The 23,809-nt window shown below is 45.9% G+C and overlaps 1 protein-coding gene across 1 annotated transcript; it reads right to left on the bottom strand.

Moving 5' to 3' along the window:
* Positions 1-19,131: 19,131 nt before the first annotated feature.
* On the bottom strand, positions 19,132-23,388 carry LOC137364041 (tuberoinfundibular peptide of 39 residues-like). Its single transcript, XM_068027506.1, has 2 exons — positions 23,282-23,388; positions 19,132-19,609 (listed from the first exon to the last, which is right to left on the bottom strand). Exons 1-2 carry the CDS (start codon positions 23,386-23,388, stop codon positions 19,132-19,134), a joined length of 585 nt encoding a protein of 194 aa, XP_067883607.1.
* Between the last annotated feature and the right edge of the window lie 421 nt (positions 23,389-23,809).

Raw genomic sequence — 23,809 nt, 5'->3', positions numbered from 1 at the left:
TACTTTGTGCAATAACCTTTTATGTGGCACCTTGTCAAATGCCTTTTGGAAATCCAAGTACAGTATGTCAACGGGCTCCTCTTTATTCACAGTGCATGTTACTCCTTCAAAGAACTCCAATAAACTGGTTAAACATGATTTCCCTGTCACAAAACCATGCTGATAATTCCCGACTTTTTCTAAGTGCCCAGCCATAGCCTCCTTAATGATCGATTCTAACACCTTCCCCATGACAGACGTTAAGCTAACTGGCCTATAGTTACCTGTTTTCTGTCTCTCCCCCAAACCCCCCCCCCCTTCTTGAGTAAGAGGGGTTATATTTGCTACTTTCCAGTCTGATGGAACCTTTCCAGAATCTAGCGAATTTTGAAAAATTCACACCAAAGCATCCACTACCTCATTAGCCACCTCTTTTAAGTCTCTAGGATGAAGCCCATCAGGACCCGGGGACTTGTCAGTCTACAGCTCCAACTTGCTGTAATGGAGAAACTTTGGAACCAGAGTCTAGAACCATTTTTGAAGTATTCTATATGATCTGTACATAACATACGATCTAGAATACACTGCCTGAAAGGGTAGGGGAGGCAGAGTCAAATCATGGCTTTCAAGAGGGAATTGGATAAGCACCTGAAGGGAAATAAATTGCAGGGCTCCGGGGAATGGCCTGGGGAGTGGGAATAGCTAAACTGCTCTGGCAGAAAGCTGGCTTGGACTTGATGGGCCAAGTGGCCTCCTTCTGTACTGTAACTATTCTATGATTCTATGAAGTCTATCGATATCAGTTTTGAATATACTTAACAGCTGAGGTAAATAATTCCAAAGAGTCACAATCCTCTGAGTGAAGAAATTTCTTCCCATCTCAGGCCTAAATAGCTGACTCCTTATCCTGCGACTGTGACTCCCTCCAGTTTTAGATTCTCCAGCCAGAGGAAGCAGGGTCTGAGCATCTACCCTGTCAAACCCTGTCAGCATCTAGCATGTTTCAATGAGATCACCTCGCATACTTCTAATCTTTCGAGAGTATAGGCCCATTGTGTTCAATCTCTTTTCATTGAGCAGCCCTCTCATCCCAGGAAATAATCTAGTGAACCTTCATTGCACTGACTCGAAGGCAAATATATTCTTCGTAAGGAGACGAAAACTGTACACAGTATTCCAAATGTATTCTCACCAAAGCCTTGTATAATTGCAGCAAAACCTCCTTATTCTTATATTCCAAACCCTTTGCAGTCAAGGCTAATGTATCATTTGCCTTCCTAATTGCTTGCTTGGACCTGCATGTTAACTTTCTATGTTTTGTGTACAAAGACATCCAAATCCCTCTGAACGCCAACATTTAATAATTTCTGTTTTTCTATTCCTCCTACATTTCAGCAGTGACTATACTTCAAAAGTACTTCATTCGCTGTAAAGCGCTTTGAATCCTCCGGTGATCATGAAAGACACTATGTGAATGCAAGTCTTTCTTTCTACCAAAGCAAATAACTTCACATTTCGCCAAATTATACTCCATCTGCCACCTGATTTCTCACTCACTTAACCTATCTATATCTCTTTGCAGATACTTCCTAACCTAGCTTTATATCATCAGCAAACTTGGACACATTACACTTGCCCCGTCATCTAAATCATTGATATAGATTGTAAATAGCTGAGGCCCCAGCACTAATCCTTGCAGCTCTCAGTAATAACAACTTGTCACCTGAAAATGACTGTTTATTCCTAATTTCTGCTTTCTGTCCTTTACCAATCCTCTATCCATGCTGATATATGAATCCCAACCCCATGAGCCTTTAACTTTTGACATGCCACTTCATGCTGTCAGCAGTGGCTCAGTCAGTAGTGCACTTATCTCTGAGTTATAAGGTTGTGGGTTCAGATCCAAGTCCAGGACTTAAGCACAACAATCTAGACTGATACTCCAGTGCAGTATTGAAGGAGTGCTAAACTGTTGGAGGTACTGTCTTTTGAATGAGATGTTAAATTGAGGCCCTATCTGCCCTCTCAGGTGGATGTAAAAGATCCCATGGCACTAGTTTAGAGAACAGCAGGGGAATGAACTGGTCTCCTAGCCAATATTCATCCCTCAATCAGCATCACTAGAACAGATTATCTGGTCATTATCACAATACTGTTTGTGGGAGCTTGCTGTGTGCAAATTGGCTGCTGCATTTCTTACCTTACAACTGTGACTACACTTCAAGAATTACTTCATTGGTTGTAAAAGCACTTTGGGATATCCGGTCTCATGAAAGGTGCTATATAAATGCAGGCCTTTCTTTCTTATCAAATGCCTTTTGGAAATCTGCTGTTTTCCCTTTGCCTAGTCTACTCGTTAAATCCTCAAAAAACTTTAATACATTTAATGAATATGATTTTACTTTCTTAAACCCATTCTTTTTTCTTTTGGGCCTCCTTATCTCGAGAGACAATGGATACGCGCCTGGAGGTGGTCAGTGGTTTGTGAAGCAGCGCCTGGAGTGGCTATAAAGGCCAATTCTGGAGTAACAGGCTCTTCCACAGGTGCTGCAGAGAAATTTGTTTGTTGGGGCTGTTGCACAGTTGGCTCTCCCCTTGCGCCTCTGTCTTTTTTCCTGCCAACTACTAAGTCTCTTCGACTCGCCACAATTTAGCCCTGTCTTTATGGCTGCCCGCCAGCTCTGGCGAATGCTGGCAACTGACTCCCACGACTTGTGATCAATGTCACACGATTTCATGTCGCGTTTGCAGACGTCTTTATAACGGAGACATGGACGGCCGGTGGGTCTGATACCAGTGGCGAGCTCGCTGTACAATGTGTCTTTGGGGATCCTGCCATCTTCCATGCGGCTCACATGGCCAAGCCATCTCAAGCGCCGCTGACTCAGTAGTGTGTATAAGCTGGGGATGTTGGCCGCTTCAAGGACTTCTGTGTTGGAGATATAGTCCTGCCACCTGATGCCAAGTATTCTCCGAAGGCAGCGAAGATGGAATGAATTGAGACGTCGCTCTTGGCTGGCATACGTTGTCCAGGCCTCGCTGCCGTAGAGCAAGGTACTGAGGACACAGGCCTGATACACTCGGACTTTTGTGTTCCGTGTCAGTGCGCCATTTTCCCACACTCTCTTGGCCAGTCTGAACATAGCAGTGGAAGCCTTACCCATGCGCTTGTTGATTTCTGCATCTAGAGACAGGTTACTGGTGATAGTTGAGCCTAGGTAGGTGAACTCTTGAACCACTTCCAGAGCGTGGTCGCCAATATTGATGGATGGAGCATTTCTGACATCCTGCCCCATGATGTTCGTTTTCTTGAGGCTGATGGTTAGGCCAAATTCATTGCAGGCAGACGCAAACCTGTCGATGAGACTCTGCAGGCATTCTTCAGTGTGAGATGTTAAAGCAGCATCGTCAGCAAAGAGGAGTTCTCTGATGAGGACTTTCCGTACTTTGGACTTCGCTCTTAGACGGGCAAGGTTGAACAACCTGCCCCCTGATCTTGTGTGGAGGAAAATTCCTTCTTCAGAGGATTTGAACGCATGTGAAAGCAGCAGGGAGAAGAAAATCCCAAAAAGTGTGGGTGCGAGAACACAGCCCTGTTTCACACCACTCAGGATAGGAAAGGGCTCTGATGAGGAGCCACCATGTTGAATTGTGCCTTTCATATTGTCATGGAATGAGGTGATGATACTTAGTAGCTTTGGTGGACATCCGATCTTTTCTAGTAGTCTGAAGAGACCACGTCTGCTGACGAGGTCAAAGGCTTTGGTGAGATCAATGAAAGCAATGTAGAGGGGCATCTGCTGTTCACGGCATTTCTCCTGTATCTGACGAAGGGAGAACAGCATGTCAATAGTCGATCTCTCTGCACGAAAGCCACACTGTGCCTCAGGGTAGACGCGCTCGGCCAGCTTCTGGAGCCTGTTCAGAGCGACTCGAGCAAAGACTTTCCCCACTATGCTGAGCAGGGAGATTCCACGGTAGTTGTTGCAGTCACCGCGGTCACCTTTGTTTTTATAGAGGGTGATGATGTTGGCATCGCGCATGTCCTGGGGTACTGCTCCCTCGTCCCAGCACAGGCATAGCAGTTCATGTAGTGCTGAGAGTATAGCAGGCTTGGCACTCTTGATTATTTCAGGGGTAATGCTGTCCTTCCCAGGGGCTTTTCCGCTGGCTAGAGAATCAATGGCATCACTGAGTTCCGATTTGGTTGGCTGTATGTCCAGCTCATCCATGACTGGTAGAGGCTGGGCTGCATCGAGGGCAGTCTCAGTGACAGCATTCTCCCTGGAGTACAGTTCTAGGTAGTGCTCAACCCAGCGGTCCATCTGTTTGCGTTGGTCAGTGATTATGTCCCCCGATTTAGATTTGAGGGGGGTGATCTTCTTGATGGTTGGCCCAAGAGCTCTCTTCATGCCATCATACATTCCTCTGATGTTTCCGGTGTCTGAGGCCAGCTGAATATGACTGCATAAGTGTTGCCAGTAGTCGTTTGCGCAACGCCTAGCTGTTCTTTGTGCAGTACTTCTGGCTGCTTTAAGTGCTGCGGATGTTAAATCGCTGGGGGCTTTCTTGTAGTTCAAAAGTGCAATGCGCCCATGTTGTCTCTGCATAACCATAGTATGATTCTCTAACTGTCCTGTTATCACTTCCTTAATAATGGATTCCAGCATTTTCTGACGACTGATGTCAGACAAACTGGCCTGTAGTTCCCTGTTTTGTCTCCCTCATTTTTTGAATAGCAGTGTTACATTTAAATCTAGGGAATTCTGAAAGATCACGATCAATGCATCCACTACATCTGCAGCCACCTTTTTTTGGAAGCCTAGGTTGTAGACCATCAGACTCTGAAGCATTGTGTCCATACAGTTCTGATACCTCAAATCAGCTGTTTCCCAGTTAAATAATTCGAAACAACCTGCCCTCTCTATGCCCATTGGTAGCTGGTTAGAGTTTGTCTGTACAATGTCGCAGTCTGCATGTACACTGTCCTGTTCTGTGTGTACACTGTCCCAATCTATGTGCACACTGCCCCAGTCTGCGTGTACACTGACCCAGTCTGCGTGTACACTGCCCCAGTCTGCATCTTCACTGCCCCAGTGGACAACCCAGAATTCTTACAACAGAACATCTACAATTACATAAAACGAATTAAAGTTTGACAAAACAGGAATAACTAGAGAACTGAATCATGGTAATATTTTCATCTACACGCAAATATTCAACATGGTTGGACACAAGGTGAAATCAAACAAAAGGTTCCATGTAAGAAGCTAAATTAAATCCAAATCTCTGAGCATGTATTAATGTGTCTTCTGTTATAGAGTCATAGAGTTATACAGCACAGAAACAGGCCCTTCGGCCCATCGTGTCTGTGCCAGTTCGTTTTGCCAGTTTGTTTCTCAAACTCTCCCTTTGCATTTTTGCAGTCTATATTTTGTCTTTTCTTTATCAATCTTTAATCCTTAATTTGTTTTAAATTGTTAACTAAAGCCTCTTGGGTTCTATGTCATTTCCCCAGACTCACCAAAACTTTTATCTGTCATTATTTCTTTTTAATAATTTAGCAGAACATCCCCTCAATGATGAAAGGTCACAGACCTGAAGCCTTAATTCTGCTTCTCTCTCCACAGATGCTGTCAGTGTTGAGTATTTCCAGAACTTTCTATTTTTATCACCTCAATACATATACTTTCTGCATTTTATTTCTTGTGTATGCTCACTTTTATATCTAATAATAAAATAAGAAACTTTTGTTTTTTTGTTCTACTTACAGTCAGCATCTGGAGCAAACTCCAAAAACACAGAAATGGAAATAAAGGTTCAGGGAAAGGCCACTGATGAGGAGAGGGAGCATAGGAACAATTACCTGTTTTACTCAGAACTGCTGTCAGTCTGAAACAGACAGTTCCCAAACTGGCTCTGGACCTTTATAAAGGGCAATACTTAACAGCAACACTTTCCCACCCCAAGCAATTTCAGAATCCATTTGTCTCTGATGAGTCGGATATTTGATGTGTTTGCTCTCTTTTGTTGAAAGGGGCAATGTTTGAGGCTATGTGATAAAATAGAACAATTTCATTTAATGAGAAACATTTTTACAATAAATTTTACTGCTGAATATTCAGCTACACAACAATAATTTGTAAGAAAAATAATGTATTTCCTCTCATCAAATCTTATTCCTCATACAAATGCTATTCCCATTGGAGGACAGAATATCAGAATGTATTACCACATCCTATTCACTTTCACTATACAAAGATTCTGCTGCCAATAGTAAATGTTTGCCTATTTTCTATTTAAAAAGTACTCAGCACATTAAATGTTGTGACTAAAGTTGTGTTAAATGCATGTTTTAAGCTTTTGTTTGTATATTTGTTTAAACTGAGCTAATGTGAATGATTGAAGGGACTCATAGTGAATCTGCTTTAATATTTCAACAAAGAGCATTCCCAACATCAGAATAAAATGGACTCTGATAACTTCCTCTTTACATTTTGGACCTATTGAATTGCTAACAATTCGTGACTAGCCCACGCCTGGTCACATTGAGACAGGCAGCATACAAACTTTTTTACAGCTAGCCTGCATCTCTTAAAGGGAAGCTGCACTTATTAAACAGAAGCAATTGCTGACTTCCCGAAGTGAAAGTGGTTTTAAGGAGAACACCAAATGGAGCAACAGCCAAAAGAGAGGCCTCCCAGGTTCTCAGAAGCAGCACTAGAGGCCTTAGTTCAGGAGGTTGACATTAGGAGAGAGAGTCAGAAGGCTCTAATGGAACATCATAAGAAGGGAGGTCAATTCCCTGAGTCAAGTCCCAAGGGCCTGGCATCAGTAGCAGAAGTTCAATGACCTTACATGGTGGTCAAGGTCAGTGAATGCATCTTCAAATAACATCTCCTACCACCACACCACCAGTCTCTCATGTTGCTCAATATTAGGGATGGGCAATAAATGCTGGCCTGGCCAGCGACGCCCACATCTCATGAATGAATAAAAAAAAAACACACTCCCATAACTCGCCCATCAGCAGTCCCTGGGCCGTCAGGTCTCGGGCCTAACGTTCAGATGTTCTACCTCACCCTCATATACACATCAATGATGCCAGCCTCACACCCAATTCTCGCAGCCTCCAGCTATTCAACTATGACAGGCACATCATTCAAACACATTGCAACACACTCACTGACACTGTTCCATTTCTCTTCCAGGTCAAAGTGACCATAACCGCAGACAGCAGAGCAGAGCCTGAGGGGCTCAGTCACACCTACATAAACTCTAGAGCCCTCTAGAGGAGATGGGGCTCTGCATCATGGGGCTGGGTGTGACTGAGGTCATTGCATCCGGTGCTGCCGAGATCATTCAGGATGATGGGATTATTCTGGTAAATCTCCTCTGCACCCTCTCAAGGACCCTCACATCCTTCCTAAAGTGCGGTGACCAGAACAGGATGCAATACTCCAGTTGCGGCCAAAGCAGAGCTTCATCAGGCTCTATTTATGAAACCTAAGATCCCATGTGCTTTATTAACCACTCTCTTAATATGTTCTGCCACCTTCAAAGATCAATACACATGAACCCCCAGGTCCCTCTGTCCCTGCACACTCTTTAGAACTGCGTCAGGATGTATATTGCCTCTCCCTATCCCTTTGGCATCACCTCATATTTCTCTGTATTAAATTTTATCTGCCACTAGTCTTTTTTTCATTCGTTTGTGGGATGTGCGCATCACTGGCTAGACTAGCATTTATTGCCCATCCCTAATTGTCCTTGAGAAGGTGGTGGTGAGCTGCCTTCTTGAACCGCTGCAGTCCATGTGGGGTAGGTACACCCACAGTGCTGTTAGGAAGGGAGTTCCAGGATTTTGACCCAGCGACAGTGAAGGAACGGCAATATAGTTCCAAGTCAGGATGGTGTGTGACTTGGACGGGCACTTGCAGGTGGTGGTGTTCCCACGCATCTGCTGCTCTTGTCCTTCGAGGTGGTAGAGGTCGCGGGTTTGGAAGGTGCTGTCTAAGGAGCGTTGGTGCATTGCTGCAGTGCATCTTGTAGATGGTACACACTTCTGCCACTGTGCGTCAGTGGTGAAGGGAGTGAATGTTGAAACAAAAACAAGAAATGCTGGAATCACTCAGCAGGTCTGGCAGCATCTGTGAATGTTGAAGGTGGTGCCAATCGAGTGGGCTGCTTTGTCCTGGATGGTGTCGAGCTTCTTGAATGTTGTTGGAGCTGCACCCATCCAGGCAGGTGGAGAGTATTCCATCACACACCTATTTTGTGCCTTGTAAATGGTGGACAGGCTTTGGAGAGACGGGAGGTGAGTTATTGACCAGAGAATTCCCAGCCTGTGACCTGCTCTTGGAGCCATAGTATTCAAATCGCGGGTCCAGGTCAATTTCTGGTCAATCGTAGCCCGCAGGATGTTGATAGTGGGGGATTCAACGATGGCAATGATGTTGAATGTCAAGGAGAGATGCTTGAATTCTCTCTTATTACAGATCTTCATTGCCTGGAACTTGTGTGGCATGTCCAAGCCTGAATGTTGTCCAGGTCTTGCTGCATATGAACACGGACTGCTTCAGTATCTGAGGAGTTGCAGATGGTGCTGAATGTCATACAATCATCAGCAAACATCCCTACCTCTGATCTTATGATGGAGGGAAGCTCATTGATGAAGCAGCTGAAGATGGTTGAGCCTAGGACACTACCCTGAGGAACTCCTGCAGCAATGTCCTCGGACTGACATGATTGACCTCGAAACAACCACAACCTCAACCATCTTCCTCTGTTTTAGGTAATTTTCCCCTTGATTCCGACTAACTCCAGTTTTGCTAGGGCTCCTTGATGCCATACTCAGTCAAATGCTGCCTTGATATCTCGGACAATCACTTTCACCTCACCTCTTGAGTTCAGCTTTTTTGTCCATGTTTGGACCAAGGCTGCAATGAGGTCAGGAGCTGAGTGGCTCTGGCGGAACCCAAACTGAGCATCAGTGAGCAGGTTTTTGCTGTTTAGGTGTCACTTGATAGCACTGTCGATGACCCCTTCCATCACTTTGTTGATGATTGAGAGTAGACTGATGGGGTGGTAATTGGCTGGGTTGGACTTGTCCTGCTTTTTGTGTACAGGACATACTTGGGCAATTTTCCACATTGCCGGGCAGATGCCAGTGTTGTAGCTATACTGGAACAGCTTGGCTAGGGGCGCAGCAAGTTCTGGAGCACAGGTCTTCAGTACTATTGTTGGAATGTTGTCAGGGCCCATAGCCTTTGCAGTACCCAGTGCCTTGCGCTATTTCTTGATATCGTGCGGAGTGAATTGGATTGGCTAAAGACTGGCATCTGGGGACCTCAGGAGGAGACCAAGATGTACTCTGCACTTCTGGCTGAAGATTGTTGCAAATACTTCAGCCTTATCTTTTGCTGTTCCTGCTGGGGGATTTTAATGCCAGGGTTGGGGCTGACCATGACTCATGGCCCTCCTGCCTTGGGCGCTATGGCATTGGAAGGATGAATGAGAATGGACAGAGACTGCTTGAGTTGTGTACCTATCATAATCTCTGCATCACCAACTCGTTCTTTCACACTAAACCCTGTCACCAGGTTTCATGGAGGCACCCAAGATCACGTCGTTGGCACCAGCTGGACCTCATCGTCATAAGGCGGGCCTCCTTATACAGTGTTCAAATCACACGGAGCTTCCACAGTGCAGACTGCGACACCGACCACTCCCTGGTGTGCAGCAAGGTTAGACTCAAACCAAAGAAGCTGCATCACTCCAAGCAGAAGGGCCACCCGCGCATCAACACGAGCAGAATTTCTCATCCACAGCTGTTACAAAAATTTCTAAATTCACTTGTAAAAGCCCTTCAAAACACTCCCACAGGTGATGCTGAGACCAAGTGGGCCCTCATCAGAGACGCCATCTATGAGTCAGCTTTGACCACCTATGGCAAATGTGCGAAGAGAAATGCAGACTGGTTTCAATCTCATATTGAAGAGCTGGAACCTGTCATAGCCGCTAAGCGCATTGCACTGTTGAACTACAAGAAAGCCCCCAGTGAGTTAACATCTGTAGCACTTAAAGCAGCCAGAAGCACTGCACAAAGAACAGCCAGGGCGCTGCGCAAATTACTACTGGCAACACCTATGCAGTCATATTCAGTTGGCCTCAGACACCGGAAACATCAGACGAATGTATGATGGCATTAAGAGAGCTTTTGGGCCAACCATCAAGAAGATCGCCCCCCTCAAATCTAAATCAGGGGACACAATCACTGACCAATGCAATCAAATGGACCGCTGGGTTGAGCACTACCTAGAACTGTACTCCAGGGAAAATGTTGTCACTGAGACTGCCCTCAATGCAGCCCAGTGTCTGCCAGTCATGGATGAGCTGGACGTACAGCCAACAAAATCAGAACTCAGTGATGCCATTGATTCTCTCGCCAGCGGAAAAGCCCCTGGGAAGGACAGCATTACCCCTGAAATAATCAAGAGTGCCAAGCCTGCTATACTCTCAGCACTACATGAACTGCTTTGCCTGTGCTGGGACGAGGGAGCAGTACCTCAGGACATGCACGATGCCAACATCATCACCCTCTATAAAAACAAAGGTGACCGTGGTGACTGCAACAACTACCGTGGAATCTCCCTGCTCAGCATAGTGGGGAAAGTCTTTGCTCGAGTCGTTTTAAACAGGCTCCAGAAGCTGGCCGAGCGCGTCTACCCTGAGGCACAGTGTGGCTTTCGTGCAGAGAGATCGACCGTTGACATGCTGTTCTCCCTTCGTCAGATACAGGAGAAATGCCGTGAACAACAGATGCCCCTCTACGTTGCTTTCATTGATCTCACCAAAGCCTTTGACCTCGTCAGCAGACGTGGTCTCTTCAGACTACTAGAAAAGATTGGATGCCCACCAAAGCTACTAAGTATCATCACCTCATTCCATGACAATATGAAAGGCACAATTCAGCATAGCGGTGCCTCATCAGACCCCTTTCCTATCCTGAGTGGCGTGAAACAGGGCTGTGTTCTCGCACCCACACTGTTTGGGACTTTCTTCTCCCTGCTGCTCTCACATGCGTTCAAGTCTTCAGAAGAAGGAATTTTCCTCCACACAAGATCACGGGGCAGGTTGTTCAACCTTGCCCGTCTAAGAGCGAAGACCAAAGTATGGAAAGTCCTCATCAGGGAACTCCTCTTTGCTGATGATGCTGCTTTAACATCTCACACTGAAGAGTATCCGCAGAGTCTCATCGACAGGTTTGCGGCTGCCTGCAACGAATTTGGTCTAACCATCAGCCTCAAGAAAACGAACATCATGGGACAGGACGTCAGAAATGCTCCATCGATCAATATCGGCGACCACGCTCTGGAAGTGGTTCAAGAGTTCACCTACCTCGGCTCAACTATCACCAGTAACCTGTCTCTAGATGCAGAAATCAACAAGCGCTTGGGAAAGGCTTCCACTGCTATGTCCAGACTGGCCAAGAGAGTGTGGGAAAATGGCGCACTGACACGGAACACAAAAGTCCGAGTGTATCAAGCCTGTGTCCACAGTACCTTGCTCTGTGGCAGCGAGGCCTGGACAACGTATGTCAGCCAAGAGCGACGTCTCAATTCATTCCATCTTCGCTGCCTCCGGAGAATACTTGGCATCAGGTGGCAGGACCGTATCTCCAACACAGAAGTCCTCGAGGCAGCCAACATCCCCAGCTTATACACACTACTGAGTCAGTGGCGCTTGAGATGGCTTGGCCATGTGAGCCGCATGGAAGATGGCAGGATCCCCAAGGACACATTGTACAGCGAGCTCGCCACTGGTATCAGACCCACCGGCCGTCTATGTCTCCGCTTTAAAGACGTCTGCAAACGCGTCATGAAGTCCTGTGACATTGATCACAAGTCGTGGGAGTCATTTGCCAGCGTTCGCCAGAGCTGGTGGGCAGCCATAAAGGCGGGGCTAAAGTGTGGCGAGTCGAAGAGACTTAGCAGTTGGCAGGAAAAAAGACAGAGGCGCAAGGGGAGAGCCAACTGTGTAACAGCACCGACAAACAAATTTCTCTGCAGCACCTGTGGAAGAGCCTGTCACTCTAGAATTGGCCTTTATAGCCACTCCAGGCGCTGCTCCACAAACCACTGACCACCTCCAGGCGCTTACCCATTGTCTCTCGAGACAAGGAGGCCAAAGAAGAAGAAGAAGAAGATCTTTTGCACTGATGTGTTGGGCTCCTCCATTGTTGAGGATGGGGATATTTGTGGAGCCACCTCCTGCAGTTAGTTGTTTAATTGTTCACCACAATTCACGACTGGATGTGGCAGGACTGCTGAGCTTAGATCTGATCCGTTAGTTGTGGAGTCGCTTAGCTCTATCTATCGCATGCTGCTTACGAAGTTTGGCACGCAAGTCGTCCTGTGTTGTCGCTTTACCAGGTTGACACCTCACTTTTAGGTATGCCTGGTGCTACTCCTGGCATGCCCTCCAGCACTCATCATTGAACCAGGGTTGATCCCCTGGCAGATTGCAAGCAGAATATAGAGATTCAAGTTTGGTGAGTGGCGAGTTTGGTGAAGGGGGAAGGAGGTGCTCCATTTTTCGACTTTTTTTTCTACTTTTTTAACCCTCCAGTATTTGATTCTTGCTTTGGTGCAGTGGAAGGAGCTGTTTGGTGAGTACCTGGTAAGTTATTCTACTTATAATAAATAGTCTGTAAAGTTAAGGTATGGCAGGGGAGCTCTGCCAAGTGGAATATACAGCCTATGACATGTAGGAAGTCATGGACGCACCATGTGTCCTAGACAAACACATCTGCAGGAAGTGTCACCGGCTGCACAAGCTTGAGCTTCGGGTTTCGGAACTCGAGCAGCGGCTGGAGTCACTGTTGCGCCTCCATGAGGCGGAGGACTATGTGGATAGGAAATTTAGGGACGTGATCACAGCACAGATTAGGAGCGTGCAGGTAGATAGGGAATGGGTGACTGCCAGGCAGTCTAAGAGAACCAGGCAGGTAGTGCAGGAGTCCCCTGATATGATCTCACTCGTTAATCAGTTTTCCATTTTGGATACAGGTGAGGATGCTGGTTCCTCTGAGGAGTGCAGTCAGAGCCAAGTTTGCGGCACCACAGGTGGCTCAGCTGCACAGGAGGGGAGGAAGAAGAGTGGAAGAGCAGTAGTGATAGTGGATTAATTAGTTAGGGGAACAGACAGGTGTTTCTGTGGCAGTAAATGTGACTCCAGGATGATGTGTTGCCTCCCTGGTGCCAAGGTCAAGGATGTCACGGAGAGGCTGCAGGACATTCTTCTGGGGGAAGGGTGAACAGCCAGAGGTCGTGGTCCACATTGGTACCGATGACATAGGTAAGAAGGGGGATGAAGTCCTGAAAGCAGATTTTAGGGAGCTAGGAAGGAGATTAAAAAGCAGGACCTCAAAAGCAGTAATCACAGGATTACTCCCAGTCACACGTGCAAGTGAGTATAGGAATAGGAGAATTGAATGATTGAACATGTGGCTGGTGAACTGGTGTAGGAGGGAGGGCATCAGATTTCTGAGATATTGGGACCGGTTCTGGGCAGGTGGGACCTGTACAAGATGGACGGGTTGTATCTTAGCAGGACTGGGAGGAATATCCTGGCAGGGAGATTTGCTAATGCTGTTGGGGAGGGTTTAAATTAAATTGTCAGGGGGATGGGAACCTGAGAGGGAGCTCAGATTGGAGGCAAGCAAAAGTGGTAACTTGTCTGGGGTGTGGGAACCAGGAGCAAGTATTAGAAAGGAATACCAAGCTGTACAAAATACTGGGGGAGACAGATAGCACCAGAGCAGGGAACAGTAAGTTATTAGGTGGGGTCAGTGTAAGGGAGAAAGTAATAAAGTCTAAATCAGGGTTCATGTGCATGTATGTGAATGCACGGAGTGTGGTTAATAAGACTGATGAGGTACAAGCACAGATTGCCATTTGGAAATATGGTGTTATGGCTATAACAGAGGCCTGGCTCAAAGAAGAACAGGACTGGGTGTTAAATATTCCTGGATACAAGGTGTTCAGGAAAGATAGGAAAGGGGAAAAAGTGGGAGGAGTGGCAGTATTGACTAAGGAGAGCACTGCAGTGCTGGAGAAAAAGGATGTCCCAGAGGGGTTGAGGACAGAATCAATTTGGTTAGAGCTAAGGAACAAAAAAGGTGCAGTTACAGTGCTCGGCATTGTCTATAGGCCACCAGCTAGTGGGAAGGACATAGAGGAACATATTTGCAAGGAAATTACAGATTACAAAAATTATAGGGTAATTATAACATGGAATTTTGATTATCCAAACATAGACTGGGATAATAGTAGTGTAAAGGGCAGTGAGCGGCAAGAGTTCCTAGAGTGTGTTCAGGAAAATTTTCTACAACAGTAAGTTGCTAGTTTGACAAGAAAGGAGGCACTGCTAGAACTGATTCTTGGGAATGAGGTGGGCCAAGTGGATCAAGTATCAGTAGGAGAGCATTTAGGGGACAGTGATCATTGTATCATAAGGTTTAGGCTGACTATGGAAAAGGACAAAAAGCAATCCAGGGTAAGAATAATTAACTGGTGGAAGGTCAACTTCAATGGGGTAAGAATGGAGCTGGGTGAATAAATTGGAGTCAAAAGCTAGCAGGAAAACCGGTAAATGAACAATGGGCTACCTTCAAAGAAGAGATAGTTCGGGCATAGTCAAGGTATGTTCCTTCGAAGGGGAAAAGTAGGGCAAACAAATCCAGAACTCCCTGGATGACAAAAGAGGTAGAGATTAAGATAAAAAAGAAAAAGTCTGCTTCTGACAGATACCAGGTAGAAAATACTATTGAGAACCAGGCTGAATATAGAAGATCCAGAGGAGGTGAAAAAGCAATAAGAGAAGCGAAGAGAAAGCATGAAAAGAGACTGGCTGCTAGCATTAAAGGAAATCCCAAAGTTTTTTATAGGCATATAAATAGTAAAAGGGTGGTAAAAGGAGGAGTGGGGCCGTTTCGGGACCAGAAAGGTGATTTACAAGTGGAGGCAGGGGTAATAGCTGAGGTATTAAATCAATACTTTGCATCTGTCTTTACCAAGGAAGAAGATGCAACCCAGGCAATGTTGAAAGAGGAGGTAATTCAGACATGAAGAAGGTTAAAATTGATAAAGAAGTATTGGATAGGCTGTCTGTACTTAAAGTAGATAAAGCACCAGGGCCGGATGAGATACATCCAAGGATACTGAGGGAAGTGAGGGTGGAAATCGCAGAGGCACTGGCCATAATTTTTCAGTCTCCCTTAGACTTGGGGGTGGTGCCAGAGGACTGGCGAATTGCAAATGTTACACCCTTGTTCAAAAAAGTGTGTAAAGATAAGCCCAGCACCTACAGGCCAGTCAGTTTAACTTTGGTGGTGGGAAAACTTATAGAAAAAAAAACTCAGAACAAAATCAATAATCACATGGACAAATGCGAGTTAATTAAGGAAAGCCAGCATGGATTTCTTAAGGGATAATCATGTTTAACTAACTTACTGGAGTTTTTTGAGGAGGTAACAGAGGGGGTTGATGAAGGCAATGCTGTTGATGTGGTGTACATGGACTTTCAAAAGGCGTTTGATACAGTGTAACACAACAGTGAGCAAACTTGTAGCTTTTGGAATAAAAGGGGCAGTAGCAACATGGATATGAAACTGGCTCAGTGACAGGAAACAAAGAGTGGTGGTTAATGGATGTTTTTCGGACTGGAGGAAGGTTTGTAGTGGAGTTCCCCAGGGATCAGTGTTGGGACCCTTGCTTTTTCTCATACATATTAATGACCTAGGCCTTGGTGTGCAGGGCACAATTTCAAAGTTTGCAAATGATACAAAACTTGGAAGCATTGTGAACTGTGAGGAGGATGGTGTAGAACTTCAAAAGGACATAGACAAGTTGGTGGAATGGGCAGACAGGTGGCAGATGAAGTTCAATGCAGTGAAATGTGAAGTGATTCATTTTGGTAGGAAGAACATGGAGAGACAATATAGAATAAAGGGTACAATTCTAAAGGGGGTGCAGGAGCAGAGGGACCTGGGTATATATGTGCATAAGCCATTGAAGGTGGCAGGACAGGTTGAGAGAGCAGTTAATAAAGCATACAGTATCCTGGGCTTTATTAATAGGTGCGTAGAGTACAAGAGCAAGGAAGTTATATTGAACTTGTATAAGATACTAGTTCGGCCTCAGCTGGAGTATTGCGTCCAATTCTGGGCACCGCACTTGAAGAAAGACGTGACGGCATTGGAGAGAGTACAGAAAAGATTCACAAGAATGGTTCCAGGGATGAAGAATTTCAGTTATAAAGATAGATTGGAGAAGTTAGGACTGTTTTCCTTGGAGAAGAAAAGGCTGAGAGGAGATTTGATGGAAGTATTCAAAATCATGAGGGGTCTGGACAGAGTAGATCGAGAGAAACTGTTCCCACTCATGAAAGGATTGAGAACGAGAGGGCACAGATTTAAAGTATTTGGTAAGAGAAGCAAAAGTGACATGAGGAAAAACATTTTTACGCAGCGAGTGGTTAAGGTCTGGAATGCGCTGCCTGAGAGTGTGGTGGAGGCAGGTTCAATTGAAGCATTCAAAAGGGAATTGGACAGTTATATGAAAAGGAAGAATGTGCAGGGTTACGGGGAGAAGGCGGGGGAATGGAACTGTGGGAGTTGCTCTTTTAGAGAGCCGGTGCAGACACGATGGGCCGAATGGCCTCCTTCTGCACTGTAACAATTCTGTGATTCTGTGATTGATGGTCATGGTAGAATGGGCCATGAGGTTACAGATTGTGTTTGAATACAATTCTGCTTCTGCTGATAGTCCACAGCACCTCATGGATGCCCAGTTTTGATCTGCCAGATCTCTTCTGAATCTATCCCATTTAGCATGGTGATAGTGCCACACAACACGATGGAGGATATCTTCAGTGTGAAGGTGGGACCTTGATTTCACAAGGATTGTGTGGTTGTCACTCCTACCAGTAGTGTCATGGACAGATGCATCTGCAACAGGTAGATTGGTGAGGACAAGTTCTAGCGGGTTTTTCCCTCTTGTTGGTTCCCTCACCACCTGCCGCAGACCCAGTCTGGCAGCTATGTCCTTTAGGACTCAGCCAGCTTGGTCAGTAGTGGTGCTACTGGGCCACTCCTGGTGATGGACATTGAAGTCCCTCACCCAGAGTACATTCTGCACCCTTGCTCAGTGGTTCCTCCAAGTGGTGTTCAACATGGAGGAGTACTGATTCATTAGCTGAGGGAGGGCAGAAGGTGGTATTCAGCAGGAGGTTTCCTTACCCATGTTTGATCTGATGCCATGAGACTTCATGGGATCCGGAGTCTATGTTGAGAACTCCCAACGGTATACCACTGTACTGCCACCTCTGGTGGGTCAGTCCTGTCAGTGGGACAGGACATACCCGGGGATGGTGATGGTGGTGTCTAGGACATTGTCTGTAAGGTATATTTCTGTGAGTATGACTATGCCTGGCTGTTGCTGTGAGACAGTTCTCCCAATTTTGGCACAAGCCCTCAGATGTTCATAAGGAGGATGTTGCAGGGTCGACAGGGCTGGGTTTGCCATTGTCGTTTCCGACACCTAGGTCAGTACCAGTTTCATTCCTTTTCAACTTTTGTGTAGCTGTTTTGTACAATTGAATGACTCGTGAGGCCATTTCAGAGGGCAGTTAAGAGTCAACCACATTGCTGTGGGTCTGGAGTCACATGTAGGCCAGACCAGGTAAGGACGGCAGTTTTCCTTCCCTAAAGGACATTAGTGAACCAGATGGGTTTTTATGAAAGTCGCTACTAGTTTCGTGGTCAATATTGCTGACTAGCTTTCAATTCCAGATTTTCATGAAATAGTTTATTAATTAAATTTAAATTCCACCAGCTGCCTGTGGTGGGATTTGAACCCATGTCCCCAGCCTGGGTTTCTGAATTATTAGTCCTGTGTCATTACTAATATGCCATTAATGATTGATTGGGATAGCATGGGTTTGCCAGGTTAGCGTGATTGAATTAACCTGGGTTTGTTGGATTAGCTTGAATTGGTCGGGTTATCCTGGATTGATTGGGTCAGTCTAGGTTGGACTGGTTAAATTGTTTAGCTCTGACTGACTTGCTTAGTTTGGGCTACTCAGTTTAGCATGGGCTGATTCGGATGGCTTGATTTGTTCAAGTTATTTTCGGTTTGCCGGGTTAGCCTGGGCTGATTGGGTCAGGTTTGGTTGTTTGGCCTACTCTGAGTTGATTGAGTTAGCGTAGGTTTGTCAGGTGAGGATGTGTTGGCCGGTTAATCTGGATTGTGACTGGGTTAGCTTCAGATGGTGAGCTAGTTTATCCTGAGTTAATTAGGCTCATTTGGTTTGGATTAGCCTGTGTTATTCAGGTCTGCATTAATGGGTCATCCTGTTTTAGCCTGGATGATAGAATCATACAGCACAGGAGGCCATTTAGCCCATCAATCCGATGTTGGCTCTTTGAAAGAACTATCCAATTAATCACACTCACCTGCTCTTTCCCTGCAGCCCTGCAAATTGGTCAATTCAAATACATATTAAATTCCCTTTTGAAAGTTAGTATTGAATTTTCTTCCTTTGCCCTTTCAAGTAGTGCATTCCAGAAAAACATTTCTCCTTATCTTCCCCACTGGATCCTTTGTGTCCTCTGACCTTCCTGCCAGTGGAAACAGTTTCTCTCTATCAACTCTATCAAAACCGTCCTAATTTTGAACAGATCTTTACCTTGCTCTGCTCTAAGGAACCAATCCCAGCTCTCCAGCTCCTCACATAACTGAAATTCTACATCCCTGGTACTGTTCCGGTAAATCGGCTGAGCATTCTGGCATTCCCAACAACCCCCCCAATACCCCTATCTCTGACACCTCCACCCCTGACATCCCCAACCCCTGCCCCTATCCCTACCTCAGAGCATACCCAGGGGGTTAGGATCCAACCCTCAATTTCAATTCATGGCATTTCATTGGCAACATCTGAAATTAGATTTATTTCATGAGATTGTTTGAAAATACAAAACTTGCAAGTTTACGGTGTCTTTTCAGAGAAGTTTATTGCAGATAAACAGTGAATTACATTGCTGCATTTGGAAAGCAAACAAACACCAATGATCCATAAATTGTGCTTCATCTACTTTTTATTAATCACAAGTTGTCTCATCACAGAGTTTAGCCATTTCTGTCGCTGCATCGCTGTCAGGAACTTGCTCTTTTCTCGAAAAGCGACATCATCAGCCACAACAATGCTTCTCTTTACTTCTTCATTGGTGCTTGGCTCCAGCCAATCAGATGACCAGCTTTTGCCCAGGATAAGCCCGGTCAGACCTGCACGATCCTCAAGTGCTCTGTGTGATTGACCATTACCATGTCGGGAATCCACTGGGAATTTTGCAAACCAACCTCGTCGTGTTAAAGCTGGAATCCACCAACTTCCAGAATCCTTTACTGGGAGTCCTTTGAGTGTGCGGAATGATGACATCATTTCAATGCCCCAATCATGCAACGAGGCAGATGGATCCCAACCTGGGACAAGCTGCAAAATATTCTCCACTTGCTTGGCACCTGTCTGTCCTGGCAAGTTTCCAACTTTCCATGATCGAAGCAGGGAACTACAATAATAAAAAAAATTAATGTCAATATATCCAAACTCTCAATTGGATTCTAAGCTCTAACTGATTCCCAGGTATTACTGTTCTAAATATAATGTTAAGTAATCAGGACAAGAGATGGCCAGCAGGGTCATGCACACATCCCCACTTGTCACTAGACTCATTCTCCTGTCCCCCCTATCCCCTAACTCACCCATGCCTCCAGGAAGAGGCAAAAACACACACTGACCAGTAGTCAATTCAGGAAACTTCTGACAAAAATGCCTCTGACTCCTCAGAGGTGATCAGACAAGCTCCAGGAGGTCCGAGCCTTGGCTATTACCCAAAATTTTATGCTCCTTTGCTATGATCTCATAGTTTCCAAAATCGCATCGAGCACCTTCTTGAAGGCCTGCAATTAATCAGTCCTCACGACCACTAGCACAACCTTCTTCCATCATCCTCAGAAAAGTGCAACTTCAAAACAGTCAGCCCTACCCTTTGATTCCTCATTTCCGCCCAGTCCATCACTGCAAACAGACGGGGGAAGCTGGCATTGTTCTCCTTAGAAAAGAGCAGGTTAAGAAAAAATTGATGGAGGTATTCAAAATTATGAAAGGTTTTGATAGAGCAAATAAGGAGAAACTTTTTCCAAGCAGGAGTGTCAGTAGCCAGAGAACACAGATTTAAAATGATTGGCAAAAGAAAGAAGTGACATGACGAAAAAATTGTTTACGCAGCTGGTTGATATGATCTAGATTACGCTGCCTGAAAGGGTGGGGGAAACAGAGTCAAAACATTCTAAAAGGTAAATGGTTAATTATTGAAGTGTAAAGATTTGCAGGGCTATGAGTAAAGAGCAGGGGAGTGGGATTAATTGGATTGCTTTCTCAAAGAGCTGGCACAGGCACAATGGGCCAAATGGCCTCCTTCTGTTTCATTCCATGATTTTAGTTCTACCTGGTTCATCCCCTCAAACAATTTATCCATGTGTTTATCAATACCCTTAATATTTTTAAAGACCAGAATCAGATTCCCTCTAGGTTTACATCTCTCCATTGAATCCAAATTCAAGGTGTAGGGGCATCACCACAGTTAAACACATTTGGGCCGGAGATCATTCTCACTGCTCTCCTATCCTTTTTCCATGGGGAACAGGTTCACAATACTCTAGGTACAGCAGCAATACCTTACAGAACCCTCTAATCGTGGTTCTAGTTTGATACGGAACAGTATCCAAGGCTAGCTCACCTTGGCTGCAGCTCTTGAAATTTTAGGGAACAGTCCTGATTACTTCCATGAATCTCTCCCTTTAACTGATATTCTCTCATGGTAAATAACTGCACATTTACAAACAGTTTCATGTTTTCTTTCCATCTGAATCCAGTTGTAATATGTTTCCTTTTTTACGATCCTGACCTTATTGTACTATTTAGTATCATTTGCAAATTTGGTAACTACTATCTACAAAACTGGAAGCAAAATACTGCAGATGCTGGAATTCTGACATAAAAACAAGAAACGCTGGAAATACTCAACAGGTCAGGCAGCATCTGTGGAGAGAGAAACAGAGTTAACATTTCTGAAGAAGGGTCACTGACCTGAAACGTTAACTCTGCTTCTCTCTCCACAAATGCTGCCAGACCTGCTGAGTATTTCCGGCACTTTCTGTTTTTAACTACAAAAATGGAACTCTGGGAACTCCACTCGTGACTGAACCCCATTGTGAAGAAACCGCATTTAAAAACATTCTTCCAGCCAATTTGTGATCCATCTCACAATAACATCCTTGACACCAATGGACTTCATTTTTGCAGAATCTTTCTTGTTGCATTTTATGAATTCTTTTGGCAATCCAAGTGGATGAGATCTGGATCCAAGTGGCGTAAAATAGAGAGCGAGATTCTGGGAGCCCTTCCCGACCCGCTCCACCTCCGTCGCCACTTTACGCAGGGTGGCGGTGGTGAGAAACGGCCCACCTGCCCCAGGCCAATCAAGGCCCTTAAATGGCCACTTAAGGGTCTTCACCTGCCTCCACGTGGATTTTACGCATGGCAAGCAGGTGTCCTAGACCCAAGAGAAGCCACCTGACAAAACCCTGACACCTGACAAAGCTCACGAATATCCTGAGGGGAGCCCTCATGATCGGGGGCCCTCATGATCGGGGGCCCTCATGTTCGGGGGCCCTCATCTTCGGGGGCCCTCATCTTCGGGGGCCCTCATGATCGGGGTCCCTCATGATAGGGGGCCCTCATGTTCGGGGGCCCTCATCTTCGGGGGCCCTCATGATCGGAGGCCCTCATGTTCGGGGGCCCTCATGATCGGGGGCCCTCATGTTCGGGGGCCCTCATGTTCGGGGGCCCTCATCTTCGGGGGCCCTCATGATCGGGGGCCCTCATGTTCGGGGGCCCTCATGTTTGGGGACATGCCCGGAGAGGCCCTGCCACCCCAACACCCAACACGTCCCCCAACCTCCAAGCGACCACCCTTGCTTCACTGGGGCCCGACCAATTACCCCCGACGAGGCAACCAATACATAACTGCCTTCCAGGCTCCCCGACATCTTTACTACGAGTTGGGCTGTCGTCCCAGCCGTGGCCACCGCTCCCAGTGGCGCTGCTGGCTCTCTGATTGGCCGGCAGCTCGATTAAGCAGGACTTCCTGCCTCAAGCAGGTGGAAGTCCCGCCTCAGAACAATTAAAGCCCAGGGACCCGCGAAATGTGGGTCAGATCCTCAGATGAGGCGGAAGCAGGTTCGCCACCGACTTTTCAGTTGGTGGCTGGCTCCTGTCTGCCTATGGTTGAATCCCGGTCCAGGTCTCTTAAGTATGACCTCTTTTCCTGAAATTCTGTTAAGTATACTGATCCTAAGTGTTGTAGGTTATGGTCAAAACCTCCCTAACAATGCTATCCCAAGACTGAGATTAATTCACAGATACCTGCTTGTGATTTTAACCCTTTGTAAAATAAGAGTATCACATGTGGTTTCCTAAAATCCCCAATTCTTAGTAAACTGCTAAAATTATTTACTAGGCCATCACTAGCAAACCAACTGACTCCCACAATTAGATTCCAGCTTCTACCCTGCAAAGTCCTCCTCACTAACATCTGGGGACTTGTGCCAAAATTGGGAGATCAACAGGCTTACAAAGTCATTACAGCAATGTCCCAGACTCCACCATCACCACCCCTGGGTATGTCCTGTTCCACCGGCAGGACAGACCCACCAAAGGTAGCAGCACAGTGGTATACAGTTGGGAAGGAGTTGCCCTGGGAGTTCTCAATATTGACTCCAAACTCAATGAAGTCTTGGCATCAGATCAAACATGGGTAAAGAAACCTCCTACTGATTATCACCGACAGCCCTCTTTCAACTCTTCTTAACTAAGATTCAAGGCTATGATGCATTTCTGGGAATCTATTCTTTGTATAAACCATGAAAATCCCTCAAAATCATTCTACACACTGACAGTAAGAATGGCAGAGACCTTGGCGTTGAAATTGATTTGGTACTGCCTGATTCCCTTCTCGCAAAAGACCAATTTCAACCTCAGTGCTGTCCATACATCTTGGACAGAGCTTCAGAAGAAGTAAAACCCAAACCCTGCTAAATATATTGAGACATAGGAGACTATTTATAGTCAATGGGAATTGTGCAAAATCAAAATTAAATTCTCCCATTTGGTGTTTTACCTTTGTGTGTGTCCAAGTGTAGGTGGAAGAGCTCCCGAACACAGAGCCAGGACACGGCTCAAGATCAGTCCAAAAAGTAGTACTCGACCAGTGGGCAGAGACTCCATATCCTGAGGAAAAAGCACAAAGTAAAACCCACCCGAACATTATTCAGACCCTGGTCTTCCTAAAATACATCAGACAACATTTGGAGGTTGCAAATTATATGAAAACAACATAGAAAGAACCAGGCGGTTTCTGTAAAAGAGCTGATACTTAAACAATTGTTAAACCAAAACACCCCCTCACACCCAAACACCCCCCTCACACCCAAACACCCCCCTCACACCCAAACACCCCCCTCACACCCAAACACCCCCCTCACACCCAAACACCCCCCTCACACCCAAACACCCCCCTCACACCCAAACATCCCCCTCACACCCAAACACCCCCTCACACCCAAACATCCCCCTCACACCCAAACACCCCCCTCACACCCAAACACCCACCTCACACCCAAACACCCCCCTCACACCCAAACATCCC

The sequence above is a fragment of the Heterodontus francisci genome, unplaced genomic scaffold (assembly GCF_036365525.1).
Source record: "Heterodontus francisci isolate sHetFra1 unplaced genomic scaffold, sHetFra1.hap1 HAP1_SCAFFOLD_996, whole genome shotgun sequence".
NCBI lineage: Eukaryota > Metazoa > Chordata > Chondrichthyes > Heterodontiformes > Heterodontidae > Heterodontus > Heterodontus francisci.
Note: the sequence above shows the minus strand (reverse complement) of the source record. Positions and strands in the feature narration are given on the sequence as shown.